Raw genomic sequence first — 22,863 nt, 5'->3', positions numbered from 1 at the left:
ACCGGTACTTAGGTGGCCACCTGGACCTCCAGCAGTACAGGCTTACACAACTGATGAAAGACCACAGGACTGCTGGCTGGAGACAAGGTAAAGCTATGAAGTGGCAGTTCTTCCACTGCAGGAACTAGCTGGAGTTAGGCTGCAGGCAGAATGTAACTTGTACAGGAACGATGGTAAAAGTACGCAAGCATCAGCAAGTGGTAAAGGTCTCTGGTGCGTCTAGGAACTATGGTGCGACTGGGTAATAAAGCATACAGCGACTAAACCCTAGGCAGATAGTCGATAGCTATGGAGCAGGAGCGACCGGGACTGGCTATGAATTCCGGCGCAGCTGAGCTGAGATGTGGAGCAGCTGGATTGTGGTCTGGAGTGACTAGGCTGCAGAAGGTATCCGGTCATTAGGTCTACAGTAAATAGGTAGACAATGGAAGTTAGACAGGCAATAGGTCAACAGGGTCTAGCGGTCGACAGGTACTGATGGTCAACACACATACGGTCGACACTTTTTTTCATTCAGTTTGTTAGGGTTAGGCACTTACCCCGACGGTTAGGCACCAGGAGGGACGGTTTGGGTTAGGCACTTATGGGACGGTTAGGGCTATTTCACACCTGCCGGTTTTCACCGGCTGGCAAAAATCCGGGCTTTTTTTGCCGGGTGTAAAAATTTAGTGGTGGATGGTAGCGGATGGGTCCTTTTAAATGGCACGGCACAGTCGCCGTGTTACAGCCGGAAATATCCAATGCGAAGGATGGCTGCCGTGCCGTCCCTGCAAGCCAGTGGAGTATAGGAAACAATCTTTCCTTACACACACCGGCCGGCTTGTACAGCAGCAGCTCTGCTGCGTATGCCCAGTAGATAAAGAATAATAAAGACATTAAAAACGTCTCAAAGCCGCTGCATGTGAAAGGCACTGAGTGCCTGGAAAAAACAGCCAGCTTCTGCCTGTTTTTTTGCCAGTCGGGCAAAACCGGAAGGTGTGAAATAGGCCTTAGGATCAGGCACCTACTCCGACGGTAAGGCACCAGGAGGGAGCGTTAGGGTGAAGATTAGGGCTAGAAAAAAAAAAACAACAACATGTGTCGACCTAATGACCTGTCGATCTTATTACCAGTTGACAACTTCCATTTTCTACCCAAACATTGTCTACCTATTTCCTGTAGACCTAATGATCCACACCCGCTGCAGAGTGACAGGAGCGAGAGCTATGATGCAGCTAGACTGCGGCTAGAGCGACTGGTGCATAGATGGTGATGCTGCCAATGCAACAACTGGACTGAGCACAATAACGTAATAAACAATATAATGTATGAGAACACAATCTGGCGTTCTGATAAGTGAATAATTCAGCTGCCCAAGTTGAAACCCAATCTTAATAATATATAGTATGGTTCAAATAATGGCGCTTAAACTCACATGCATATTAATTTAACTTAAGGAAAAAAATGTAATCATAGAACAGTACTTCCCTACGTTAAATGTCCTTTTCGCACAAGGATTATTCAATATATGAAAATAAATATAAGGGAGAAAATATACCAGACATCATGTAATAAAATTTATAACAAGATTTTATTAACGAATAACAGCATAAAATCACATTCCCTATGGGAATAGAATGGAGGCTTTTACCAAAAGAAAGTTGAATAGATGCATATAGATATAGCGGAGGAACAAAGGCTCCAGAACCTCTCCAACTCAGCATCCAGTCTCACCTACTCCTGGAACAGGCTCCTATCATCACCCAGTGTGCTCCACTCCACTGCCAACGCGTGACCACAATAATGTGGCTAAGCTACTGGCTGATGTGGCTGGCTAGGGTCCAAGATGCGGCTATGCCACAAGCTAAGGTAAGACAGACAGCTGATTGCTGGTGCGGCTTAGACAGCAGACTGGAGCTACTGGTCCGCGGACGATGATACGGCCTTTGCCGCGGACTGATGTACAGCAGGACAAGCACAATAATGTGGCTTGGCCGATGACTGAATTAGCAGACTAAAGCCATTGGCTGTGGTATAACAGACAGATGATCACAGGCGCGGCATAGAGCGCAGACTGGAGGCAGATAGATGGAAAGCACTGCTGGCTTGAAGCAGCTAATCACTGACGGACGTGGCTTAGACTGTGGTACAGAACTGCCGCAGACTGAGAAGAGGTATGATGCGGCTGCAGAAGTCGCTGCTCCGGATTGGTACCAGCAGCGAAGACGTGAGAAGATAGAACAGCAGATGATGAAACCAGGGCGACTTCTGATCAGGAAGGCAGGTTCAGGTAACTGGTAACAACAGCTACTTTGAACTCAGGAACTGCAGAACAAGGTGAGAGCGGCTAAAACTGTGTCTTCTGATCACAAGGAAACACACATACTCCAGAAGTCAGGCAATATCACCGGCAGGAAGTCTAGGGCTGGCTGTAACTTAACAGAAGTAGGTACCAATGAGAGCAAGCCCTGCAGAGAGCCTCCTAGAACGGCCAGAAGCTGGAACCAAGATGATCCGCTACAACGGATCATTAAAAAAAATAAGAAAATAATAAAAAAAAAAAAAAAAAATCGCACTCACGTTTTTCTTACTAAAAAAAAATAAATAAAAATTAAATCATTATTTTGCCCAAAACTGAATTTATACGTTATAACCAAACTGAAAAATATACTTAACATTGCTGTGTGATTGGATCATATACTTCACGTAGTACTTTTTACACTTGCATTCCTTCTGGACTAATATACAATCTGTAACACATATGGGCATATTCATTATGTTGATTATCTGGGGCCAGGAGGCCTCTGATCATTAACATTCTAACTCACCGCGAGCACCGGAGCAATTCAATATTGATCTGCTGCAGAGACAATTGATCCAAAGATCGGCCTTCCCACGAATCCTTTCACCACTACTTTAGCACTGCCGAGTCCGACTCAGAAGTGCTACTTGCACGTGTGAACTTTGGTACGAGCACGCGCGGCTTCTGAGGAAAGCGGCCAGGGAGTGGTGGGGTGATCCCAATGGATTCCACTTCCTAACCTGGACTCAGGAGTGCGGGAATGCCATTTGAAGACGGCAAAGGTGCCCGCAGTCAAGCTCTGATATATTGTGTTTTTGGAGCTTGGAGAATTTAGGCCCCCCTTACTAGTGTACGGGGACAGGGGGAGAGATCGGAACTGAAAGGTAAGCAGGAGATATCCGTGATACCGTCCGTGTTACATTTATAATGTATGGCTCCAATACTTAATTTGTACAAAAGTAGGTGAAAATTTAAATGAAACGATGCTGATGCGTGTACCTGCGGATTGTCAGTCGTGTCTTCAGATGTTGCCTACAGCAGGTAAGATCTGCCAATCTCATACACGTCGCACTTGAAATCGTTAATGACGCACGATAGATCGTTGGACAGATTGGACACTTTTTAGCACCATATCGTGTCCTGGAGTGCCTGGGAGCTGCTGGGGAGAGCTCAAGGGAAATTGCTCACGATATCGCATCGTTTGCACATCGTCTAGTGTGTATCCACCTTTTTATGTGGAATTATCCTTTAAAACCTAAATCCACTTCATACAGGATTTTTTTTTCCCTGTGTCTCTGCCGAGTCTGTTATATTGAAACAACAAATCAATTAAGCTAACTGACCTTAAATGGCAGCAGAAGTGTTGTGTGAGAGGGAGAGCCCTCCGACCTAGATTGGATATTATTAGTTTTAGGGAAGAGTTTGCGGTGGCCCCTGGGTTGGTGTGGCTGGAATACTTTGGGGTGGCACACTATATGTAGCACTTTCGTAACACTTTCAAATGATTTTTCTACCAATACTACTATATTTAGTATTTTAATTACACCTTTCATCTGTGTATCACCTTTTAACACATAGCTTTTGATCTATTATTATAAGTGTTCTCCCCAGAATTTTTTTCCAGCCGTGTGGCATCAAGACGTAGCAGGGTGGGGGTCTTCGCAATTATGCGTGCTCCGGGTAAAGCAGTATCCACTTACCAATCCAGCCCGACAGGTCTCAGGCTTCTCCCCCACTGGCGCTCAGTCAAAAGTGCCCTTATGCAGTGCCCCCTGTATTTGTGCCTTTATACAGTGCCCCCTGTAGTTTTCCCCTTTATGCATTGCCCCCTGTAGTTTTGCTTTGCCCTTATGCAGTGCCCCCAGGCTGAAGTAGTGCCCCCAGACTGGTCCCTTATGTAGTGCCCCCAGACTGGACCCTTATGCAGTGCTCCCAGGCTTAAATAGTGTCCCTTATGCAGTGCCCCCAGGCTGGTCCCTTATGCAGTGCCCCAGGCTTAAATAGTGCCCCTTAGGCAGTGCCCCCAGACTGATCCCAGTCCCAGCCCCGAACTTACCTCAACTTGTTCGCCGCAGGCTCCTCACGTCGCTGGTGACGTCATGACGTCACCCGCACAGTGCATCACTGGGAACGCTTGCCTCTGAAGCGATCGGAGGTTTCTTTAGCCTCCGATCACTTCAGAGGCCAGCGTTCCACAGCGGGGGTCGGCGGGGAAAAGTGCCGGGCAGTAGGCTGTTTCTGCTGGACGTTACGCCCGCAGAAAACAGCCTGGGGAGAACACTGATTATTATTAACACTTACAAACACCTAAGCCTCTCATTGGTGTGCTGCCCTGGGGTGGCTGGCCTTTGCCGGCTTTTTGGGGTTCTGCGCCGCAGACTTTGACTAAGAATAAGGGAACTCCAGTAATCAGAGAAGCCGTGACATGGCTTGGAGGCTTAGCCATATTTTTACAAATATATGCAAATGAGATATCTGAATGATTTACACCAGGCATGTCAAACTCAAGAAATCACCTGGGCCGAATATTCAAGTTCTTAAGAGTGTGTGGGCCGCAACAAAAAAATAAATCTTATATGCAATTTTGAAAGGTTTATTATTAATAAACAAACCAATGCAGTGCCCCCTGTAGTAGTGCCCCTTATGCAATGCCCCCTGAATTTGTGCCCCTTATGCAGTGCCCCAGTAATGTCCCTTATATTGTGCCCATTATGCAGTGCCCCCAGTAGAGACCCTTATGCAGAGCCCCCAGTAATGCCCCTAGTAGTTCCCCCAGTAATGACCTAGGTAGTGCACCTTATGCAGAGCCCCCAGCAATGCCCCTAGTAATGACCTAGGTAGTGCACCTTATGCAGAGCCCCCAGCAATGCCCCTTATGCAGAGCCCCCAGCAAAGTCCCTAGTAGTGCCCTCAGTAATGCCACTTATGCAGAGCCCCCAGTAATGCCCCTTATGCATAGTCCCTTAAATTTCTATTTAAAAAAAAAAAAAAAAAACGGATTTATTCGATTTAAATAGAATTTTTTATTACATTTTTTTTAAATAAACGTTTAAAAATGTAAAATTAATAATAAAACCTATTTCATTCCAAAAAAAATCTGTTTTTTTAATGCAACCCTGGCCCCCCAGTATTGGGGCATTACTGGGGGGCCAGGGTTGCATAAAAATCGTATTATTTAAAAAAACAAACAAACAAACAAAAAAAAACTGATTTATGCTGTGCACCCTCCCAGTATAGAACAGGCCCCACTCATCTGTGCACTTACCTTGCTTCACGATGGCCGCTGGGCACCGCTCCAGTCCACGCCGTCTTCACTCCCACAGTCCCACGTAGACGCTGCCACTGACTGATCCAATTAGACCCAGAGTGGCAGGCGCAGGCACCTCTCATCACGGGAGACGTCATACGTGCGCTGCATCACTAGGAATGCTGGCCTATGAAGCGATCAGAGGCTTCTGATCGCTTCAGAGACCAGCATTGCCAGCTTCAAATAAAGTAAATACTGCCCGATCAGAAAAGAGCTCCGATCGTGGCAGGTTTGTGGGCCGCATATTTTATATATGTGGGCCAACACTGTCGGGCCGCATAAAGAGGGGTATTCAATATGAAACGTTAACTTCACTGTCGAAGTTAACGTTTCATATCGGAGTTTTTATCTGCGTTAAAGTATCGGGTGCGCTCCCGCTTATCTCCCCCCCCCCCCCCCCCCCGTATTCAATATAAAATTAACGAAAACGGGAAACTCCGAAGTTGGATTTGCGTAAAGTTATGAATTTTTCCTTAAAAAAATTGTAAGACTCCCCTAAAGTTGTAAAAACATGGGGGAACACTATGGGTACCCCCGTTTTAGCCTTTAAATGAAAGTCGGGGATTTAAATAGCCGCAGCAGGTGTTTTTTTCCCGACATTGAAGAAGTGTTGCAGAAGAGCACTTAGGTTATTTTCTTCGTTTTTTTAAGTGGTCCCATCAAATTTGGGGTACATGAAAATGGGTACTAGCATATTTTTAAGTCCCTAAAGTAATTTTTTTTAAATTCTGCATTTGTGCACCTGCCGCTATAATTCTATTCTTCAAAACACCTGCCGCATACCTGCAGAATAGCCCTGAACCTATTTCCCTATTGTTATACAATTTTTTCCCAATTTTTTAATTAATTTTTTGGGGTGTCCCTATTTTTTTTTTTTTACTTTTTTTGACACAGTACTTTTTTAAGTGTCATTCCCAGGGGTGCAGGCTATATTTTTTAAGCCTGCACCCCTAAACCCCAATCCTGCACTTTTTTTCGACACCTATTCAATGGTAAAAAGTTATTCCCGTTTTTTATCAAAGACTTTTCTAAACTGCGATAAGTCTTTGAAATTAAATACGGTGTAAAACTAAAACCTGCGATAATGACGTCATAAGTGCGATATTAAGGCAAAAACGATGTTATCGCTCCCATATTGAATACCCCTAAAAATGTTTATTCGGGCCGCATGTTTGACATGCCTGATCTACACCATGTAGTTTTTTAAATTTTATTGCTGATATCATTCAGAGTGCAGGAGGATACCCTTTTCTGTTTCTTGTATAGAATAACCCCTCCCTTTCAAGCACCTGAGTGATATTACTAAGGTGATTGGTACATATTGGTAGCTGCTCAAAAGAAGAAAGGCAGATCCTTGCGAAAAAAATGCCAACAGGTAACAGCCCCAGGGGAAAGGGCATAGACAGGGCCGTGCCATTGGCACAAGACAGTGCCATGCTACCAGGGCATCCAACCACACCATGTGCATGCGCTAACCCCACACAGAGGGCTCTGGTGCCAGGGAACCTAGCACCACCTGTTCCGCCAATTCTGCGACAGGTTCTAATGGGAAAAGCTACCTTGTAACATAACTGGTCTCTCTATCAAGGATACTTTGGACCATGGTAGACACCTTTGAAAAAGCTGCTTGATAGCAGCAAAACGCATCAGCATTAGACCCAGGCATCTAAATTATGCTCATGAGAAGCTTCTCTATATGACCAACGCTAAACGTCCATAATTGGGGATTACCAGCATATGACCTTAGGACTGTGGACTAGGATCCTGTATACTTGCACTGGACACTGCTATAACATCGGACCACCGCTAATTAAAGGATTCCATTCAACAGTCTCACAGAGCCAGTAAAAACCATTTGTAGCTGGACTGTTATTTCCCACAGGACATGTTTATTTGCATAGGATTCTTGGAGCCCTATATATAATGTACATGTGATTATGCCGTGGGTCCATTCTATTTTTATATAAACTTGATTTTCCTATAAAATTTGGTTTTATTGTCATAATATATATTCTGGTATACAAGCGCTGGTTTTTTTCCATTTGTTCGACCCGGCTCTCTCTCAGCCCTACAGTGGGGCAGGCATGGTGCGCCTGGCAGGGGGTATACATTGCAGTGCGGCGTACCTGGCTCCCCGGGAGGGCTGGGCGTCCTTGCTGAAGATCAGGGTGAGTCTCTTCAGCTGGCACACGTACCTCCCCACCCCATTGTGCAGCACACTCTGCAGGAAGCGGCTCGGAGACCCCCGGGACGTCATCACCGATCCGCTGCCCCAGCCTGTGTCAGGGCTCAGGGGTGACTCCAGTCACCAGGGCACCACCCGGTGACCCGGATAACTATCCTGTTAGCAGAGGCTGTATGCGGCGGCCATTTTTATTGTGGGCAACAGCCAGAATTCATAAGGAGGAAGATTTGCAGTCCGCCTCTGTTTCCCGCCTCTGTTTCCATCACCTCCACACTGAACTCATATTGACATAGCGATGAATAGAGATAATCGTAGACGCGCCCAAGGACAACCTCACTATAACTTCCGGGATAACCGGAAGTCAGGTTATGGCGCCAGATGTCATGGCGCCGTCCAGAACACACATGTGTATAATAACCGCACACTCCGGGGTATGACGGAGCTGCCTGTGCCTTGGTGTAAGGCGCGGAGCCGGTGAAACATGTCTCCGTACAGGATGATACGGTTATTCTATAGGATGGTCCCTAGGGGCCCATTCCCGTCCAGGGGCCACCGGCTCTTCCCGTGTGCCTGGAGGCAGGAGCGGCAGGGATTTGGCGCCGCCTGTAAGGGGGATCTGGCTCTAGCAGGGATCTCCCGCAGACACTTCAAGAAGGACCTGCTATCCTTCCCGGACGGCGCCTCCCCCACGGTGACCGTGACCGAGATCCGCCAGTACCTCCGGGGCAACAACATCTCCTTCCATGATGGCTACAGTTGCCTCCATGTCCCCAGCCCCTTCACCTCCAACAAGGACAACAGGCTCTTCATCGACAAGACCACCGGGCGCTTCCTGTGCAAGGACACCCTGCTGGAGGGCACCTGGGAGGAATTCCAGGACAGCATGGAGCTGCTCCAGAGGGAGGGGAGCGACTTCCTAAATCCGGACACCATGGCCAGCTACCTGGTTGACGAGGACGCTGAGGATGGAAAAAGTCACCTGAGTGACCTGGAGGTCAGCAGAATCTGGAACAGGGCCACCTGGTTCCATGACCTGGAGGAGGAGGATGCCCAGCTCATCAAAGCCATGTTCAGCATCTCCAAAATTACCAACACTACACTGAAGAAGTTTGGGGTGAAGTGTTTCCAGCCCACCAAAAGCTTAGTCTTCCCATGGTACAGCCCCAGGGATTCTTCCATGAAAGGTCTAAAGTTGTTGTCTGCCGAGTGCCAGGAGGATACGGTCAAGTACGTGGAGACCATGTACCCTAAGCCTTCTCATTACCAAAATTTATTTGGGCTTACTGTTCCCGGCAAGAAGGATACAGAAGTGGTAATCACCAGTAGGGAAGTGGACAGTTTGGCTGTACACCAATCGACTGGTATGACGACCGTGGCTTTGCCACGTGGAATCAGTTGTCTGCCACCTGTACTTTTGCCTTATCTTGAGCAATTCAAGCGCGTCACCCTGTGGCTTGGTGATGACCTACATGCCTGGGAAGCCGCCAAATTGTTTTCTCGAAAACTGAACATTAAGAGATGCTCACTTTTGCGCCCAGGGGACAAGCAACCGAACCCCTTGCAGGCGTTAAATCTGGGGCTTGGCTTAAACAAGATTCTCAAAGCTTCAATCCCAGCTAGCCACAAATCTATCATTTCTTTTCGTCAGCTGAGGGACGAAGTGTTTGGCCAGCTGGAAAATCTAGAACAAGTTGCTGGAGTGAAATGGGCCAGATTTCCTGATCTAAATAAGTTACTTAAAGGACACCGGAAAGGAGAACTGACAATATTTACAGGTAAAAATGTAATATTTAATAACTTTCTTTTAATTTTTTTTTTTTTTTTACTTTTAGCAGCACAAATATAGAGGGTGATTCAATTCAGCGCGAATTGTACTGGGAGGGAGCTCCTGAAACTATTTACTTGACCACACTGTTTAGTCCGACTAATGATTTCTCCTCGTACCCTCCTGAGGGTGTGAGGAGAAATCCGACTAAAGTGCCGGCCGCGAGGCTGTTTGCCGTCTTAGTGCAGCGCTAACAGCCTCAGGGCCGGCACTTTAGTCGCGGGAACCAGTATTCTCCTACTAAACACCCAGGTTAAGTCGCGAGAACTGGCATTATCCACCTTAACTGCTTCCTCTCGGAGTAAACATCCCGGTGAATTGAATAGTTACGGGAGCTCCCTCCTGGCGCTATTCAACTCCCATTGACTTGAATCGTCCCCATAGTCTGGATTTTTTATTCCCTAATATCATAGTCTGTAACATGCATAAATACAATGTATCTACACAAAGAATAATCTTCAAACGGGACCTAATTCTGAGTCCGACGCAAGAGCGGGCTTCCGCGGTAATAATAACTTTATGCTAGTGCCAGTGTTTGTCCGGTTTCATGCCTTTGGTCGTACCACCCAATGTTTTTCCATTCACAGCCATTGTCATTAGTACCGGGACTAACACTCGCCCCATGCTGGGTGCAAAAGTTCTGTCTGAAACAGGAGGTTGAGCTACACGCCCACCAAACTCCAGCGAGACGGTTCTGTTCTGTTCATATGCATGGTAACCAAGAGAGAGTCCCATTTTACCACCAGAGTGATCCAGGCACGCATGAAGCGAACGGTCTGCTCTCTTACCCTCCATCAAGGTGCGTATGCATAATGCACCGCATGTACAGTCTGCAATTGCTTTCATTGGCGCATGTGCAGTCTGAGGATATTCACGGGATGCGTCCACTTCTGAACTTGCCTACGACCTAGAAGACTCAAGCCCACAGTGTTTAGCATTGCTGCCTCACAATGCTGGGGTCATGGGATTCATTCAAACCAGGGTCCTATCTGTAATCCTCCCACATGCTATAACATACAGGTAGGTTGACAGCTTGTGTCAAAATTGACCCAGCTGTGTGCTAGGGAATAGAGACTGTAAGTTCCACTGGGTCAGAGACAAACATGAATAGTTAAATATGCTCTGCAAAGCACAGAACAATATGTAAGTACTATGTAAATAACTGTTAATAAATAATGGAACATCTAAAAGCAGTTTGAGGAAACGGTGTTCTTGCTGGGCACTTTTAGCAGGACACGAATCCTGCCTGTTTTGTTCATTTAGGTCGCAATGTGATGCAACTAGGAGACATAGCTGATTAATTTGCTATGTGACACTTTTATATCTGTGTACGACTGAGCCTGTAAATGGGTCTTGGTGTGGAAAAGAGCTGCTGTTGCTGCATGTAGCACTTTGCATGCTGATTGAGAGACTTAGAGGTCTATTTACTAAGCAGTGTTAGGAGACAGAGTGAAAAGTGATAAGGTGCCAGCCAATCAGCTCCCAACTGTCATCTCACAGGCTGTGTTTGAAAAATGACAGTTGGGAGCTGATTGGCTGTCACCTTATCACTTTCCTATTACTTTTTACTCTGACCCCTAAGTCTCACACAAATATACGAGTGTCACCTATCACATTAATCAGCTTTGTCTCCTGGTGTGTCCTAGTTGCATCGCATTGCGACTTAAGTTGGGTACACATTAGACGAGGTATTGGACGATTTGACAATTTCCAACGGATCGGAACGACAAATCTTCAAATGTCTACGGTCTAGTGTGCGCTCCCACTCATCGTTTCTCATCTTCAGATCGGGCTGCACTGCAGGTGAATCTGAAGATTTGAGGAACGACTCCATGCTTGTGGGTGCGCCGGGGGAACGACATACTGGGCAGTCGTACACCAGATCGTGTGTTGTGTACAGACCGCCCGATTATATTTTTATATATATATATATATATAGTTCGGTGACATTATGCGTCGCTGGGTACACACATCGTCTAGTATGTACCCAGCTGTAGTCACATTTTCAGCAAAAAAGGTGCCCGCGAGTCTCACGGGATTAGGGGTGCTAAGCCGGGCAGTTTGGCGCAGCTGCAGTAAAGACGAGTGAAGACACATCTGTATAGACATGCGAGGCCATTGGGGCACGCACATATCAGCAAAAACTACTGGAAATGCATTCTAAATACTGGGTAACTAAATGAGATTAAGATGTAATATTGAAGTAGTAATGGTATGCAGGCAATCAGTGCGGAATATACATAAATTCTTTCTCAGCATGTTCTTATCAATTCTTTCATCATCTCCCACCTCAACTACTGTAACCTCTTCCTATTTGGCATTTTCTGTTCCTTAAATCTATCCCTCTACAAATCTTCCTAAATGCAGCTGAAAGCCTTGTTGCCCTTTCTCCCTGCTCTGATCACTACATTGGCTCTCCATATCCTCCAGAATGTCACTCCTATATACAAAGTCCTAAACACCAATCTCATCTCAAATCTCGGATCAAAATACTCCTGCTCGCCCCTAGATCTACCTCTGACCTGTGCCTTGCCTCATCTCTGTTAATGACCTCTCACCCCTACCTACATGACTTCTTCTGTGCCGTTACCCTCTAATACAATTTCCTACCACGCCCAATCAGACTGCCACAGCCTTTAAATCTTTAAACGCTCTCTGAAAACCCATCTCAGAGATTCCCCTACTCCATCCTATACTACCCACACTAATGTACCCTCCGAGCGGTCCCTGTCTCCACGCTCCTAGTGTTTCAGCTGTGCTCTCTTGATTAGAATGTAATCTCCATAAGCAGAGCTTCTGTATTTATTTTGTCTACATCGTTTGTCCCTGCTTTCGGTATGTCCTGTTTTTTCATACGGTCTGACGCTGCAGAGCACTGGTGCCTTACATTTTGATGAACAATTATAATAAAAAAAATATTGGCCAGTCTTGCTAAGGGTTAGTAGATATGGTTTATAACCCCACTCACATAGTTGAAGGATGCAGGGTGGGCCTTTTGCATTGTGGCACTTGTAGGCATGTTTGTGTGACATGAGGCATTCATCAGGGTTTCCTATACACTGAAGTGCCAAAGACATGGGATAGCAGTATGTAAAGGTAATGATGGCTGGCGTCACCATACTGTGACATCTTGGAAATGCGCAGACCTGCATCAGTTGTATTCTGACATCTTGTGAGTCAGTCTGAACACCGGCTAGGCTGCTCATGGTAATGGAACTTGAATTATCGGAGTTTGAATGGGGCATTATAGCAGGTGCCCGACAGATGGGACATTCCATTTTTTTTAAGTTGTGCAGACAGTCAACATTCCTCCATATACAGTGTCATGTGTGTATCGGGAATACCTCATGGAAGGCACTACCACCCACCGTCGCAGCACAGTGGCCAACCACGGGTGCTTGATGAACGTGACCAGAGGTATCTGACCAGAATTGTCTGTGGTAACTGACAAGCGACACTGGCTCAAATGATATTCAGATTCAATGCAGGAGGTACCAGACGCATTTCCAGCAGGTCAGTGCAGCGTTCTTTAGCTTCCATGGGATATGGGAGCAGAAGACCCACCAGAGTGCCCCTGTTAACACTAAGTCACTGGACACAGTGCCTCACCGGGGTTAGTGATGTCGCTAATTAGACCCTGGAGGACTGGCAACATGTGGCGTGGTCTGATGAGTAATGGTTCAAAGTTGTTTCAGATTGATGGTAGGGTTAGTGTGTGGCGCAGACCCCATGAGTTCATGGACCCCAGTTGTCAACAAGACACCGTGCAGCTGGTGGTGGTTCCATAAAGGTGTGGGGGTGTTCACGTGGCATGGGTTGGGTCCACTGGTCTGCCTGAACACGTTATTGACCGGTAATTGCATTGCTTGATGACCATTTGCTACCCTTCATGAACTTCATGTACCCCCACAACGATGGAATATTCCAGTAGGATAATGGACCGTGTCATTGGTCCCAAGTTGTCCAAAACTGGTTCGAGGAAAGTTCAGAGGAATGGTGTAGCCACCACTGTCTCCTGATATGAACCCAATCAATAATTTATGGGACGTGGTAAAGAGGTACATTCGCACCCAACATCCTGCACCTACAAATATCTGGGAGCTGTAGGAAGCTATCCAGATGGCATGAGTCAACATCTCTCCAGAGGTCTCCTGTCCACTTGTGGAATCAATGTCACGTTGCTGCACTGCGTCAGGCTAGAGGTGGTCCTACACAATACTAGGCCCCTATTTCATGTCTTTGGCACTTCAGTGTATTTATTCCCAGTAATGGCAGATGGTGTTTTTTTTTTCCTGTTTTTCAGAAATATATTATTACCATTCTAAGGTTTGCTGACTTTTTATTTAATGACTCCTGAGTCACAGGTGCATGTACACACATCACATGAGCATCTGACAGTGCTGATGATAAGCACAGTTATGGGTTATGGAGCTTAATTGTAATGTTATTTTACTTATTCACGGCTCTAGTATTTCACCATATAATCCCTGTGATAATATTTAAGTTATATGTCCTGAAGCTTGATTGCTCCTAATTATGGACAACTGACTAATTAAACCCAGTGATTCAGGGAAATCACCTTGGTCATACTACTGTGAACACTTTTGTCACCCTAGGCAGGGTTACTATGAGCTCTGACGTTCCTCATTTTCTGGGATTGGTGAGAAATGACCTACACGGGGGGCAGCCATTTTGTTGTGGTCGTATTTTAGCTTTTCGCAATCTTTATCAAATGCTGTAATAAATAATGTATGGTTGGGAACACAGGGGAACAATTGTTAGCATTACTACCTCACAGCTCTATGTATCTTGAGTTTGATTCTGTCCCAGGGTGTATGTATGGGGTTTGTGTGTTCTCCCTATTTTGAGTGATTTACCTTCAGATGCTCCGATTTTCTCCTAGAGTCCAAAGACTTTAAGTTAATTAAGTAAGGTAATTGGCCCTGGTGTTTGTGTGTTTGTGTGTGTGTGTGTGTGTCTGGAAATTATATTCTAAACTTGACTGCGATGAATGTCGGCGAGTAAAGGATAATAGTGTATATGGTATACTGCACCTACTGAATGGAACATTGTATGAATATTGGAGGTTACGAAGCAACATTTTATGATCATACAAAAGCCCAATGCTTTAAATCAAATTTTGTTATACAGTGCACAGTACTCCGGTGCGACCTCTAAAATGCTTCATATCACAGCAAAGGAGCACATTATTTCTTATACACAAGTTTCACTATTGCAGATAGAAGACATCTGCTGATTTCTAGGTATATGACATCAGACCTTGCGCTTTATACTGTCATTAAGTGATGGTATTATATGTAAAAATTCACTATTTTTAAATTTGCAATTTTCATTTATTTTTGCATTCATTAAACTCTAGAATTTTAACACATTTCTCTGCATTAAGTAATAATTGTATAGCAAATTTATCATACGCAGTTGTTGCTTTTTATTTTGTAACTAGATGATCTCTGTGGGAGCTAATCCAGTATAACATCCAGCTATCTCATCAGTGGCGATAGGGACACAAGTGTTTTGCCACTAGGTGGCGGTGTAAAGATATCAATATTTGCAATGATGCATCTAAACTTTTACTAGTGAACCTGTGTGGGATCATGTTTTGTTTTCTTCCCAGGTCCAACTGGTAGTGGAAAAACCACCTTCATCAGTGAATATTCCCTAGACTTGTGCATGCAAGGGACCAACACAATGTGGGGGAGTTTTGAACTGAACAACGTGCGCTTGGCAAAGGTCATGCTGACCCAGTTCTCCCTGCAGCGCTTGGAGGAGCAGCTGGACAAGTACGATGAGTGGGCGGATAAGTTTGAAGAGCTGCCTCTTTATTTTATGACCTTCCATGGACAGCAGAGTATAAAGTAAGACGCCAGACCTATGTCGTTAGTCTAAGCGTGAGTGGCTGCTCTTGGAGCTATGTTGTAAACCCGCCCATACCAGCGTCGATGTGTTATGCCGCTTCATTTAAACAAATAAGATGATTTGCTGATTTAGTAGCCTAGTGTCAGTTGTCAATGAAAGTGTACCCGATTGCCGCACACAGTGTGGGTAGGCTGATTGTGGGCTGGGCTCTCCATTAGAGGCCATCGTGATATGTTGTGCCTCATCTTTCCGTGATACCCCCCCTAGTTAATTGGCTGCATCCTCATTAATATTTTTTTCGCCCACAAAATGCCTGCTCCGTTATGTAATGACGAAGGGCGCCCTTCAATTATTATTCTGCAGGATTGGAGTACAGTACAGTTCAGGTGTTCGAGATATCCATGGTTGAGCACAGGTGACTTAATTAGTACCTCAGTCAATTTAATTTAACCACCTGTCCTCAACCATGGTTATCTCTAAAACTTGCACTGTTGGGGAGCCTCGAGAACCGCGTTTGGGAACCTTTGACATAGCGCTAACTCGCCCCCCTAAAAGATTCTCATCTAGTCCAACAATACGGTGATGGAATATTTATAGTACCCACAAATATGAATCCCCTCCCCTGTTGTACATAACTGTCTGTCAGTCAGCATAACTTTACATTGATCATCGGTATAGAGGACGGCTGGCGTCCTCCTTGCTGTGGCTGTCAGGAAGGGGCGCTGAGGCACTGTTAGGCTGGTGAGCAGACAAGCATGCAGAAGAAGAGAGGACCACAAGCTGGATCAATGGTGTTGATTAAATAGATAAGCGTCTGTTTAAGACTGTAGGTTGGGAAAAAAATGTTTTAGGAATATAAATGCATTGACCAAGTTACATGGGTAACATGGTAAAATATCTAAAATTGAATCTATAGACCTTAAGCATACAGGCAATATACAGTACAATACAATGTTATTCTGAAGCTGTACTGCAGCACTGCTAAAAAGTAAAAAAAACCCCAAAAAGTATTACATCCCCCTCCACTACAGACAGCTGAGGACACCACCTACATCTAGGGGATCGGAGCCTGATTCGGAGCTATAGACAGCGGCTGTGCTGCAATATACAACAGCTACAGGAGGCGTCTTGAGTAAATAGAAGCCTCCTGCCGGCTTCTGTGATCCGCTTCTGTGTCCGGAGGCACAGCATCGGATCACTTACGTGACCATCGGACATCTGAGTAACCCTCAGGTGTATTCACGCTGCAGTGGCCAGGAAACCTGTGTTGGAAGACGCAGACCCTGGCCTCGTGGCACTTTTAAAATGGGGTCGACACCCCCGTTATCATGTACATAGCCTGTCACCTCCCCCACGTCAGTCATGATGCGGCTTAGTCAACGCAGACACCTATCGGCACATGCTCAGTTAAGATCCTGCACATGTTCAGATAGCAAAACATCGGAGTTATATGTAAACCATCGAGTTTGCGTGTAACTGAATCAAGCCCTGTGTCCTAAAACGTCAAACTGCAGTCAAATCGATAAAGATGTAATGATATTACTGGCCCTGTCCCTTTCTACCAAACTACAGGGTATTTCTGCAAAGCCAGACTATAAGTTTGTCATTCATACTCTGCCTGCTCTCTTCCAATCTATTATGAGTAAATGGCAGAACTATTTAGTTAAGTACCAACCATTATTTATGCATATTCTTCAGCTTCATAATTCACAGCTAGTAATGTGTGTGTGTGTGTATAATATATATATATATATATATATATATATATATATAATATAATAATCATGCACAATAGTTACTCATTAGTGAATGTTTTCTGATACATTCATGTCTCCTCTTTAGATGCAGAGTCGGATTGCAGGGCCTGCATTGTTTTTGCTAGCAGATATTATGGTGTAAAGCCTCTGTACCTGCAGCTGTGTAGTTTCATGTCCCATAAATTCCTATTTTGTGAGAGGAACAATGTGTGTCATGTCCATTTATGTTTTACGGGTACAAAGAAATGTAAAATATGTCCTGTATACATTTATTGTGAGTTACAGGTCACGAATCCCCTGTTTAATAGAAGCACTTTATATGCTTTAGTATTTTTATGTGTATTTTTATATAGCTTTTCTGGTATTAATATTGGTGAGTCTGCCTTATACTGTAGTGTATATTGGATGTAGCTCACTGCAGAGTTTTAGTCTCAGTAGAAGAGCCGGATAAACGGGTGACAAGCTGACACTTCTGTGATTCACTTTATTGAAGTATTAGGTCAGGTTCACGGGATCCAGAGCCATCTAACATGGCAAAATTGTGGCTCCATCCCAACCTTAGGTGTCCTATGCCCATCACCCAGTTTATGTAGAATAAATTCACCTCATGGATTCATTACACCTCCAGCTCCCACTAATATGTCACCCATTTCCCTCACTTTTTATTTTCTTCTTTTGCAGACTAATTTAAAAGAATATCCATCATTTAGAAATCCCACCCATTAGCACTGCAAAGATATACACACGCAGGCTTAAGGTGCGTATCCACCAGCAGACGGTGAAATGACTGCATGGTTACGACATTGTCATAATCGTGCAATCGCTCAGTAATGTCGTGTAGTGAATACGCAGCATTAGGGTGTCCTCTTATATTGGCCATGTGTAATTTGTTTTCTAATACAGTGGTTCTCAAACTTGGTCCTCAGGAGCCCACGCAGGTCACATTTACCAGGTCACATTTACCAGGTCACACAGCAGGTGCACAGGTGTACTTATTACTCACTGACACATTTTAAAAAAATCACACAGATGGAGCTAATTATTTAACTTGTGATTCTGTGAGGAGACCTGGAAAACATGCACTGTTTGGGGTCATGAGGACCTAGTTTAAGGACCTGTGTTATAACGAATTAAATTAAAGTTTGTGTCATTTTATATTTTTCTGTAGGGAAACCTGATTTCTGCTTTCTCCAATTTCTTAGTGGCCCGTCAGTGAATTCTGTATAGCATTTTGAATATAGATCGTGTCATTGCACACTAAGCAATTTATTACAGTACATAAAAATTATTGGCTTAATGAACATGACGCATTTCGCAAATGATTGAATCGCCATAGCTGGACGCAGGCCCCAATAGTGTACGACAGGAAAAATAACAGCCCTAGCCATGCACAGTTACTTCTCCTAATTAAAAGCAGTTCCTTGGGCCATCCCTTCTCCGCTAACGTATCGCTGTGAGAGCCTGGATAGATATTCCTCTGTGCCACTGCTAATGTTAGTCATGGGCCTGCCATGTTTATGGTAAATTCCCCTCTGCTTATGTTCTAGTATCCCTTGCATAAACATTATGTAGCATTGTTCAGATCTGGCTCATTTAACCTAGGTGCATCTGGTTTCCTGTGTATAATTAATGCTGTGTTTGGTCACTGTTTGAGTTTGTCTTCCCGTCTCCCTTCCCTCCCCACAGGTCTGTGTTGGACACCATGCTGCATGCAGTGTACATGTATGACATTAACCATATCATCATTGATAATCTGCAGTTCATGATGGGCCAGGAACAGTTGATGTCAGATAAGTAAGACATATGTTCTATACGGTATACCTTGTTTTCATTTTCTACTGTGCACGTCAAGCTATTGAAAATATACATTGCACCCATACTGAGCGGTGTTGCGTATATACCTGGCTTGCAGTGTTTACTGATTGGCACTATCATTTTTTTTCTAATAATTAACCCTGTAGTAAACATTCAAATTGACAGTCATGTACACAAAGGCCGGCTTATTGTTGTGAGCAGATTTCACATGCATTATTACTCACCCGGACTGAGAAGATGTTGCTTATACTTTTCAGTGATTTTAATAAGAAACACAAATGTAGTGTTAGCAATTTAGTTATTTACGATTAATGAGGATATATTTGTAGAAGATCTTCTCCTGAACTTTCATTTATAAGTATGTGCTGTGGTAGAAGTCTATGTGGACTAGATCTAACGGAGGAAGACTCCAATGAAAGATAGTATTTCTGACTGAACACGACTGAAATGCTATTCTCCATTGCAAAAGTCACTTTGGTGTTACGCTGCCTGTTTAATGGGCTCCACGTGCTAATCTACTTGTACATAGCTGCACATCTAGACCTATTTTCCATAAGCGCGGTCTTCCGTTTGTACAGGTGATGTGCACGTCAGTGCAAAGTTGTTTAATGTATGGATGTTCTCAGCAGGCCGGGAGTGTAAGAATGCTTTCTTAATAGTGAACTCCACATGACTTCTCATCTTGTTCTCAGGTTTGCAGTGCAGGACTATATAGTCGGGGCTTTCAGGAAATTTGCCACAGAAACTAGCTGTCATGTGACTCTGGTTATCCACCCACGGAAAGAAGACGATGACAAGGAACTGCAGACGTCCTCTATATTTGGCTCTGCAAAAGTAGGTGATGGGTATAAAAGTACATTTAGCAGACGAATTATCTATTATACTTTTGCTGCTAGTATCAAAACTTCAAGATTTTCTTTTTTTGCTTTGTTTTATTGTTCTTGACTCCAGGCCAGCCAAGAGGCTGACAATGTCCTCATATTGCAAGACAAGAAGCTGTCCAGCGGCCCAGGCAAGAGACATCTTCAGGTGTCTAAGAACAGATTTGATGGAGACGTGGGGGTTTTCGCCCTGGAATTCAACAAGTCTACTCTGACTTTCTGTTCTTCCAAGATCAAAGCAAAACTGAAGAGAGTTAATAAAGAGAACGAATCGCCAGAGGAGACGCCTTCAAAAAATAAAACTCAGAAATAATTTTGTTTTTGCTGCTAATTTTATACATTATTTTTGTACTTGATTGACTACATCTTCACCCAATTGAAGACATGAGAAATTCTAAATCTTTCTCTCAAAATGGTTCAGACAGCTGCCCAGTTGTACCAGACTGCCTAATATTGGTGATTGTGAAGCTATCTCAGGCATTGGAGGATTTGTCGCATTTGCTCATTTGTACCTTTTGAAGACCACGCGTTTTACAGCTTTATGTTTTAAACTGATGTTTAGGAGGGTCCAGTGTTTGTTGGGAAACTATTACTGCAACATTTCTGATATCCACCTCATTTCAGCAATGCCAAAAACAGCTTTAGCTGGATTTAGTTTAATTGTTTTGTAACATTTCATACGTTTTTCTGCTTTTCTCGGCAGTTCTCTGTGTCATATAAAAACATTTCACATAAGACCTGTACCGCACTTCACGTAAGGTCTTTTTGAAATGTGGTGATATTGGGGTTTTTTTTTTGCACTTTGCCCTCAATTTGCAGCAGTAGAACTTTGTATGATGTATTCTATTTCCTATTTTTTAGTATACAATCAAGAATCACATTTAGTAGCGTGTCATGTTTCCGAATAAGAACGCACAAACATTGGTTAGATCACTGGTTTTAGTTCACTGCTACATGTATTGCTGGCTCCTATTGGCCCATAGAAACCATCCACTTCTAGGTAGCACTGATCAAGTACATTCTATAAAATGATAGGCAGATGCTGATTGGTGGCTATGGGGTAGAACAGGGGTAGGCAATGTTCAAGCTCATTCTCTTCCAGTTGGAATACGGCACAGGGTGAGCTCATGGACTAAACATTCCTCTGATCTAGTCCCATGTGCTCTGCCTATTTCAGGGAGATTTTTATAGTCTTTATTCAATCCTGGTCCTTTAGCAAAGACCAGAGGTTGTCCACATTATTATTTGCTCCATGTACAGTTTGCATCAAATAATATCACTTGCATACAGATGTCTTCATACACCTAGTTTCAATATACTATGTGGCACGAAACACCTGGTGCGAGTGAGTCGGAAGGTCCCCTGCGATTCTGCTTGCGCCGAGTGTCTTTTTGGGCCAAAAATGTGTCTTAATCGCAATCGTATCCAACAAACCACTTCAAGAGACTGATTCATTTGATATGCGATTTGTGTGCGACTGTATCTGCATCTGAAGCACATCGAACCTTGGAGGGCAACAAAGCTGTGGCCGCTGTATCATAGCACTTCTTTTACAGAGTCAGACTCAGTCACACACAGATATACAAGTCTCTCATATCAAATTAATGGGTGCAGTCTCCTAAAGTGGATTGTCGCATCCGATTGTGACTAAGACGCAATATTCAGGTGAAAAAGACAGAAAAGAAGAAGCTCGGGCAAGCCGAGTGGCAGCAGTAGTGAGGACACATCTGTATGGACCTGTAGTGGCACTGTAAGTTTGATCTTTTAAAATACTTTGTAGAAGTTGTGTCAATGCGCCTATTAGTCATTTTAAGTGGCTTCACAAAAAAGGATATAATATAATAATGCAGATCATGTGACTCCCTGGCCCCACACGGGACAACTCTGAATGACCGACTACAGCTGGTTAGTTTGGTCAGGAGATAACTACACACAGGCCGGTAGAGCTTAACCGTCCATGGTATTTTTACTCTTGTGTGATATTGGCCTTTTCAGTTTTTTCTAAGATCATTGTCGGCAGACTACACACTGCAGTGTTTTTGCCTGATATTGCAGCATGTGTGGGCAGGAAAGGTGGGAGATTTTATTTACCAACCCATGCTAGTGAGCCTTACAATTCATTCAGTTGTCTTATATCTAATTTTAGAAACAAACCAAACTTTATCTACACACTGCCACTGGCAGCTTAATCTTTTATGTTTTGGAAGCCATCTGGGGTCATTGAATCTAGCCAGCGAAGTAACACCTCAAGGGATTTCTGCCAGATGCGAAGGTGTATAAACCCAGGTGAGTGGAATTACTGCTAACTACTGGTGTTACTTACTGTCCACCTTCTACACTATTTGCTGCATGTTGTGTCTTTGTGTGCATATAGTATTCTACACTAAAGCTGGCCACACATCTAAAGATTATCTGTCCAACCAGCCAACTAGTTGATTGGTTGGAATGAAAACCTGGTAAGGTATGAAAGCAAATGACAATCAGCAATTTGCTCCCAAACGCCGGAAAATGGACTAAAAATTGTTTGAACAAATTGTTTTGATCAAACATTTAAAAAACTTGTCTGACGACCATTTTCATCTGTTTTCTGGCATTTAGGAGCAAATTGCTGATCATCAGTTACTCCCATTCCTTACCAGATTTTCATTCCAACCAATCAACTAGTTGGCTGCAAGTTGGTCTAGAGTGTGGCCAGCTTAAGATGCAGTGTTTTAAAAGCGCTGCTTAGTAAATTTACCCCCAAGTCTTGTAAGAGAGAATCTGATAACTTGTTAACAAACATGTAATATTTACGAAGGGAATAGCTGACTAGCTCCATGCCACTGCCATTTGAAGGCCTTTCCTATGTTTTCCAAGTTTCTTTCCCATAATTTAAAAATAAAACAATGCTTCCTCACAATTTTTTATTTTTTTTGTAAAGAATATTTGTTTTTGT

At 44.1% G+C, this 22,863-nt stretch overlaps 2 protein-coding genes across 2 annotated transcripts in view; one reads left to right on the top strand and one right to left on the bottom strand.

Annotated features, from left to right (window-relative positions):
- MRPL43 (mitochondrial ribosomal protein L43) overlaps window positions 1–8,046 on the bottom strand; it is a 22,516-nt gene extending 14,470 nt beyond the window's left edge. Inside the window, exon 1 of the mRNA XM_088448693.1 lies at window positions 7,715–8,046. Within this exon, the coding sequence (XP_088304819.1) occupies window positions 7,715–7,845 (131 nt within the window). The 5' untranslated portion in view covers window positions 7,846–8,046. The remainder of the gene's footprint in view (window positions 1–7,714) is intronic.
- Window positions 8,028–22,863, top strand: TWNK (twinkle mtDNA helicase). The gene is made up of 5 exons (XM_088448691.1): window positions 8,028–9,548; window positions 15,234–15,474; window positions 18,919–19,026; window positions 19,740–19,881; window positions 19,999–22,863. The coding sequence occupies exons 1-5, from the start codon at window positions 8,255–8,257 to the stop codon at window positions 20,239–20,241; spliced, it is 2,028 nt and encodes a 675-aa protein (XP_088304817.1). The 5' UTR covers window positions 8,028–8,254; the 3' UTR covers window positions 20,242–22,863.

This window comes from Taudactylus pleione, unplaced genomic scaffold, assembly GCF_031769625.1.
Source record: "Taudactylus pleione unplaced genomic scaffold, aTauple2 ptg000464l, whole genome shotgun sequence".
In the NCBI taxonomy this organism is placed as follows: domain Eukaryota; kingdom Metazoa; phylum Chordata; class Amphibia; order Anura; family Myobatrachidae; genus Taudactylus; species Taudactylus pleione.
This window is presented reverse-complemented; position numbering and strand designations above follow the sequence as displayed.